The sequence below is a fragment of the Oryzias melastigma genome, linkage group LG1 (assembly GCF_002922805.2).
Source record: "Oryzias melastigma strain HK-1 linkage group LG1, ASM292280v2, whole genome shotgun sequence".
In the NCBI taxonomy this organism is placed as follows: domain Eukaryota; kingdom Metazoa; phylum Chordata; class Actinopteri; order Beloniformes; family Adrianichthyidae; genus Oryzias; species Oryzias melastigma.
Genome location: NC_050512.1, coordinates 31529341 through 31537224, shown reverse-complemented (window position 1 = coordinate 31537224; position 7884 = coordinate 31529341). Strand labels below are relative to the sequence as shown.

The following is a 7884-nucleotide window of genomic DNA, read 5'->3' as shown; positions in this document are numbered from 1 at the left end:
ACCTTCTAAAATTGAAACAGAGCTAATTAGCTGTATTTTTTTAACCATAAATCACACTTAAAACACTGAAATTTGTCAAAATATTTAGTTCTCGATTATGGAACCACTATGGCTACAGAGCTTTGGAAGCTGGCAAAGTGATAAGTTATTTTACTTTTTTTTAACTGTATTTTAGTTACTTTTTTAAACCAAAAGCTTTGTATTTTTCTTTAACCAGTGAGCCACAATGGAAAGGTAGAAGAGCCAGACGTGGCTCTGGAGCTGCATGTTGCAGACCCCTGCTTTAGCTTAACAAGGAAGCTGAATGGAAGCGGCCTCCGTTCGGCGCCGCTTTGCACTGATTCCACGTCCGGTGTGAACCAGGCGTAAATGTATTCACACACTGGCAGCGTTGACTCACGTTCAAGCAACACTTTTTAATGCAAAGTCTATGCAAACAAGCATAGAACAGAACTTCATGTTGCGTCTGTTTCATTGTCTCAACATTGAAACTGGGCGCCTCTGCCGTGCGAATCGCGTTCGGTGTGAAACCACCTTAAGATAAGACACATAATAGATGACTTGTATTCAACAATAAAACCCTTGTTACATTTGCATCTCATGTTGCAAATGTAACAAGTAAATTTGGTTCTGAACTTCACTTGACTTTCTGCTTTTGTCTTATAAAAATAATAAAACAAACAAGACAAAATTACAGTGTTTAAGTTATAGTAACACTTTATTTTCTTAAATAACACAGAATATTAGTACAGTCAATTCCTTTTTTTGTTTTTACATTAGAGGCAGAAGTAGTTCTGGTCCATCAAACCCCGTTTTTCATTGGAGGAGCCTCACACCCACAAACACGCACACACAGAGTTCTAGGTACGTTCCAGTCGAGAACCTGTGGTTCTTCAAAGCCATGTGACATGATTTTAGCTGTAAAACAGGTTGGGATTTATTTCCTCTAGTGGCCGAGACAACACCTTCTGTCACTGTACAGGTTAGGCTGGTGAGAGTTTTACAGACATCTTTTTTTTTTTGGTGTCTTTAAAACTAAAAAAACGAAAACAAAACTGTTTTACTTTAACTGGCATGCACGGAACAATGAAAAAGAACAAAAAGAGAAGGTTTCTCCGTACGGAGATGAAAGGCTCCTCTGAACTGAATAACAGATTGACTCTGCATCACGTTTCAGCAGATCCAAACACAATGACATTATCGCTTCAGTGCATTAGACACAGCCGGTGCTGCCAGCCTCCGTAAATACAGTGTTGATCCAGGCAGTGCATAATGAGGACGAGTCTGAGATAACTTTGAAGTAGTGCTGCGGTTCACGCGTTTGCATTCAGACCAACAACATTCAAACTGACCTGACGGTCTGCATTCGCCTCGTAGCTGCACCATCACTGAAGAAACAACAAAAAAAACAGATTTCATTGGCACATTAATCGTCATGAACAGAGAGTGAGGTAATGGCCATTTCAGACTATACGCTAAAACTGAAGCAATATTTTAAATGACTCAATTTTCTAAAAAATAAAGGTAACAAAAAGCACCTCCTCAGAGTGACAGTACCACATAATGAATTCAAACCCATTAAAAGTCGTGCCAAGTCCTCCAGGCCCTGAACACAACATATGCTCAGAAAAGATGCACCGAAAAACAAACGGCTAAGAGTAAAGCGAGGCTAACGAAACCGGATGAATCTTTCTGAGGAAACGGCTTATTTACAGGGTCGGGACGAAGTGCAAGGCTAAGCTTCCGTAGACATTCACACACTTAACATCCACAGTATATACCAAAAGGACATGCGTCGAGGCACATAAATATTCATTATAGAAAAGCTGAACACACTAAAAAGCATAAGACTCGGCTTCTGTGACTCAATTCTGATCGACCGTCGACGAAACATGCTCTCCGAAGTTCTGACATCATGGGATGTGGGAAGGCAGAAGCTGAAGTTTCAGCCCTTTGTGAAAAACAAAGAGAAATCAATGGTGCGGTTTTGTTCTTTTACCCGTTATTCTCAACAGAACGGTACCGTCGTAAACCCAAAGAAAGCTTTACTTTGGTGCAAATCAATTCTGGTATATTAAAATAGAGTCTTAAGTGACATCATTTGGAAATAAATGCATGCATAAGCTAAAATGCTACAGTCAGATTTTTTAACAAAAAGTAGCTGTTTCTTTAGGAGAAGATGACAGTTTTCGGTATATTGGAGGCAAACTTTGCCTCGCAACCACGACTGAGAGCGGCGCTGCTGATAAACCCGAGTAAAGAAAGCAAAACAAACCACTGTGGAGTCTTAATACTCAATGCAGTGCTACAGATTCCCTTTTCTCTGCTGTGAGTCACAAAACACATCCTCAATCACTTCTTCATCACTGTTGTTTGGCAGATCACGTATTTCAGAAATCACTGTCACACACTGATTATTTTCATCGACAAAAACACTTCAATATTCTTAAAACCGTCACTACAGGGTAAAATGAGTGGATCCTCACTCCTCCTTGTCATGGAGGCAGGACCGCACACGCTTGCGCACATAAAAAGCAGTAAGAGCACAACAGCAGGTGGTGAAGATGAAGAGCGCCACGGCGTCGTGCGCCAGGTCTCCATGGAGACGCTCGTACAGGGGCCGGCGCACCGTGAAGTCTGTTCGCAGGGCCTCGATCTGCATCAGGGTGCACACCACCACGAACACGTGAAAGATCTGGTGGCCCTGCCCGATGAAGTCGCACTTCCCGGGGAACAAGCTCTCCGGGTGGGGGCAGCAGAAGAAGTAGGCGCTGACCAGGAAAAAGATGACGTGGTAGGCGTGGTACGCCACCATGGGGTCAGAGCAGCCCTCTCTGTAGCAGCTGTAAATGCGGTGCACCACGGGGCTGATGTCCAAACAGTACGCCAAGGCCGACGGCACCACTTGGAAGAGCTTGTGGGCGAACTTGGGCATCTCCGGACCGGCGTACTTCCCGTAGCAGCAGCCGAAGCAGGTAAGCCATGCCAGGAAGGCTGCCGAAGGCAAATAGAAGCCACGCACCATGGTGTGCAGCTCTTTTTCTACCGCATAATAGTAGTGCGCCAGGGCGCTCCCATACTGGTAGACTGCAACCCCTACATAGTCCAGGAAGTAGAAGGTGTAGTAAGACAGCTCTGATTTGGCAGAGAGGAGATGAGCGAGGGCGCTGAAGGAGAGGTAAGTGAATGCTGCCAGGAGCACGATGAAGAGGGGCTGGGCATGGGGGTCACGCAGAAAGTCCACAGTCTCTGAGATCTCCTGCCACTTCACCAGGATGATGAGGGCTGCCAGCAGGTGCGTCCACACGTTGATGGTCTCGTTGTGCCTCTGGAAGAGGGTGAGGAAGTAGTAGCGCCAGCTCTGGTCCGTCTGCCGGTAGCCGGTGTGGATGTGGCGCTCCTGGAACACTTTGGGGACGTCGGACAACTTCACGGTGCAAGGCAGCGTGGGAAAGGCCGACTCCAGCAGCTGGGGGATCTGCCGCAGCTGCTGCGCGTTGATGAACAGCCGGCCTATCTGCTCCATCACAACCGTTGCCATGGCAATCTAGAGACTACAGGGGAGGATGGAGAGAATGGAAACACATTTTAGTGTTTGTCAGAGCACAAAAAACAATTGATGGTGAATTGATGGTACAACACAAATTAACAGCTGAACTTTAATTATTAGGAAATGAAAGAAGTTTATTAAAAAAAAGCCTTAAAATTTAATTAAAACAGATGACATTTTTGGCCCCATAAGACTTTGAATTTGTTTTTTGTCTATTTGATCAAGTTAAACTAGACACTTGAGATGTATTTCTATTCTTTTAAGTAAAAGGTAATGTTATTCTTAGACCAAAGATGGACACACACAACCCTTTGATTGGCTTTCTGGAGGCAGTTTAGATTCACTCTTGCAGACTTAACTACAATTTATCAGTTTTATCCATCTTCTCAGTTTTTCATTTCTAAAATTTGAACGACCCAAATTTGATGTCCTGCCAGATAACAGAGGTAAAATAAAACATACATGTTAAACTGGTTCTTCAGCTTGATGCTCAACCTAGTGTTTGTTGGCCAGAATGTAACATTTTTTCCTTTTTTATGTTCACACCAGAATCCTCTACATCATGTGTCAAAGTCGAGGCCTGGGGGCTGGATCCGGTCCTCTGGGTAATTCTATGCATCTCAGATCATTTTATTGTGTTGTTATTAATGGTCCGATGTTATCTTGCGCTATTTATAACTTGCATAATTTTGACAAAATATATTTTTTTGAGAGTGAAATATTGAACGTTATTTAAGTTTTAAGTTGATTTATTCTGGAATAATATTCCTGCCTTTTTCTTGTTCACAGTAATGTTAAAAAGTTACGTTTTTAAAGTTTAAAAAATTTGTTTTAGTTTGTTCAATAAATGTTTATCCTGTTCGGCTCACGACCAAAGGAGTGTTTTGGATTTGGCCCCTCGACGCCCCTGCTCTACATGGTGATTTGGAAATCATCTTGTTTTTCCAAATGGTGCGACTCTTGGGGTGGAATGATGAGTCGATTTATATTCCTGCGATCCAACCAGATCAATCTGTTTGTGAACCAATCAACCTTTACCACTATAAAATCGTATCTAAAAGAAATAAATTGATTGGGATGCATATTGGAAAATACTGTTTGGTTTAAAACATGGAAGGTTTATTTCACTATAACGTAAAAACGAGTAAGTGCCATCACAGTGGACAACAAACGTAATGAGAGCAAAAAATGATCATCAATACAGTCCAATGTGTGGAAACACTTTGAATTTAGGAAAGTCATGTGACCATACAGTGTGGTAGACTGTTCTAACAATGTTCTCATTGTATTGCTTTGATGTGGAAGAACAAAAGGGGAATGAACTTTATGAAACTAAAATGTGAATTGATTTGACATTAATTCTTGCTTTTCTCTTTTGAGTCAGTCTTGTTGAGATTCTACTTTTGCTTTTATTTCCCCCCCAATCTCATTGGCATTCAACTAATGTAGGTTTTATTTACCCATTTTAATACATTTCCTGTTTGTCTTCTCTGGCTGAGAGGATACTTTTGTTGTGTACTGCATTTTGTCATTATGCAACAGCTGTATGGTTTGATCTGCTGGGAAGCCACTTTCACATTTTGTGATTCATTAATATTCTTTAGACTGTTATTTTCATCACACCTCAACTTCTCCACTACGGTCACATAAACAGAATAATCAAGCCTGTGGGTTGTTGGCACACAGCCAGTCAAGCTGTCAAATATCAAGTCCATGCAACCATCTGTGCATGATTTATCTGTCAAATATAAATAACAACATTAAAGTTATTAAAAAATGGAATTCCAGTAAAACCATTATCAGATGTTTTATCCATTTAGGACCATGAACAATCACACATCAAATACAGCACTGGGCAAAAATCCTAGACATGTGTGAGAAATGCTGTAGACAAAAAAATGCTCTCAGAAATATAAATACTGATTGTCTTTTCCTATAAATTTACAAAGCGCAAAGTGAGAAAACAAAAGATTAATTTAAATGAAAATGAAGGGTTACTTTCCTAAATTCTTATTGATAAATTTGAATAGAGATTTTATAGAATTATAATCAGGTGCTCTGCAACCAATTCTACCAAACAAATGCTGATGATAAATAATGTCACACGCAGGTTGAAACCCAGTCATGAACTGAAACAGTAAGATTTGTGAGGTGGGTGAGGAACAGCCAAACTGATACCTAGGTGAGGTTGTTAAAGACAATTTCATGTCACGACAAGACTGAATACAACAAGACCCAAGGTAGTTCTACAGGATCATTAAGGAAAATACCAAAGATTTCCAGGAGGACTAGTTTTAAGATGTTGAAGTTCTAATGAAGAAGCATAAAGAAATGTTGAGGATCATAAATACAAGAAAACTTTATGCAGCAGCTGAAAGACAAATGAACCTTATTACTAGGGCTGGCCGAGAGAACGATAACAAAATATAGCCAAATACAGCCAAAGTGAGATAATATCATGAGTGTTATAGCTACTGCAGTTGTCATTCAAGATTGGATTGTGTTCAAGGGTCTGTCTATTGTGTTTTCTTTTGTTCATTGAATATTTGGCATGTTTTGAAAATTCAATTGGATCCAGTGTAACCCAAAGAAGCTCGAATTCTTTCAGAAGGTCTAGTTCCTTGTCTTCTACAGAAAACTCAAGAAAAATCCAGTTTCAAAGATTTTCTAGTAAATATCAGCTTTGTTTTTAGTAATCAACTAATCAACTATTCAATAGTCGATGACTAATGTAAAAGTCATAAAAGTTCCTTGTTTCGGATGTCGATCTCATTAGAGAGATAAGGGATATACTTTCCATCAAACTCATTTTGACAGGTGCCCTTTGACCCTATATGCCCTTGAAAATGGGCAGGGTTGTGGCTCTTGAGAACCAGGGTTGGCCAGCCCTGTTTTAGAAAAATGTGTCAACTCCTTTATGTATGGCTTTGGATGATTTTTATGACTTGGACACTTCCAGATACTTGCGTATTACAGTTCAATGACTGAGTTTACAAAACTGTTACAAAGGTCTTTATGGTCGTTTGCAGCACAATAAAGACACAATTGTTTTTAGTGTTTTTAACATGTTCTTGTAGTATTTTTCTGATGGAGGACATAAATAAAGAAAATTAAGCTTAAAATTGTTTCCTTTTTCAAATTTGTGAATCAGGAGCAGACAAATGTATGCCGTCGGAAAAAGTTTGTAGCTGTTACGTAGGACCTACAACAGCAAGCTACATGTTCCCTGCTCCTCTCCATTCTGATGCATCCGCTTGTACACGACTAGGTCCATATACGTCTTTGTTTTCCCTGTCTGAGCTGGCATCTGTCTCTATACTACATGATTGGATAGCTCCAATATTGATCGCCATTTTTGATGCACTGGTAATTTTAGGTTGGAGTTGTTTGTTAAACTAGTGGGAGGGAGCGTAAACAATGGGATGATGGGATATGGAGACCGGCTTACTTCATGCCAACGGTTCCAGCCACAACTCAGAAGTGACTTTCTAATGAACTATTGCCACTCTGCATAAATATGTCCTACACAGGGGTTTTGACTTTTTTTTAATGACATAATCATAATTAAAAGATCACAGAAAAAGATTTAATACCAAAAAATGATTGGTGTGAGACTTTAGTGACTCATCTCATGTTTTATGGCTCAAGACCTTGTTTCTTTTAAGCATTTATTCATATTTTCTGAAAAAAATTAGATTTTTCTATTTGCACTTTTGATGACTTCTATAAAAAAAATACTTGCCTGGCTTTATGCAAAGAAGTTTTGTCATTGTAGTAAATATTTGCGAGAAAAACACATATGAGAAAAAAAATTGTGAATTGTTTCTTTTATTAATATGTTTATTTCATTGGTCAACCAGGGCAAATTGTTCTATTTATTGGTTCGCTTTTGGTTGATAGTGGGGTTCCATGACTCCTTTACCTTTGAGATTGACGTCCTGGGAGTCCGTTCTCATAACAGAGATCCTTGCAGTGTAATTATTTGATACATAATTTTAAGTTTGATCGGGCCATTTGGGAATGCATTTTTTGGGAAGTTCATTTACGTTTTGATCGCAGTTTTTTAAAATAAAATATTAATTTTCCTTAAAAAAAAGACATGACAGAAGAGGCTTTGATTATTAAGTATTCTTACGAGGCGGTTTACAAATAAATGAATTGGGGTTTCACAGGGTCTTGTTCTTTTGATTACTTGTTAAAACAATTGTGTTTGATTAGAATAGTTTGATTTTCTGTTTTCATTGAAATAAATATTAAATTATTCTACTAAAAATATTTCTTTGTATTTCTGCAGAAAATGTTGTTGCTCGTAGAAATCAACTTTTGCTGTAAGT

General features: G+C 39.4%; 1 protein-coding gene across 1 annotated transcript in view; it reads right to left on the bottom strand.

The window, feature by feature from the left end:
* Positions 1–691: 691 nt before the first annotated feature.
* paqr7b (progestin and adipoQ receptor family member VII, b) overlaps positions 692–7884 on the bottom strand; it is an 18786-nt gene continuing 11593 nt past the window's right edge. Inside the window, exon 2 of the mRNA XM_024289802.2 lies at positions 692–3554. Within this exon, the coding sequence (XP_024145570.1) occupies positions 2483–3541 (1059 nt within the window). The 5' untranslated portion in view covers positions 3542–3554 and the 3' untranslated portion in view covers positions 692–2482. The remainder of the gene's footprint in view (positions 3555–7884) is intronic.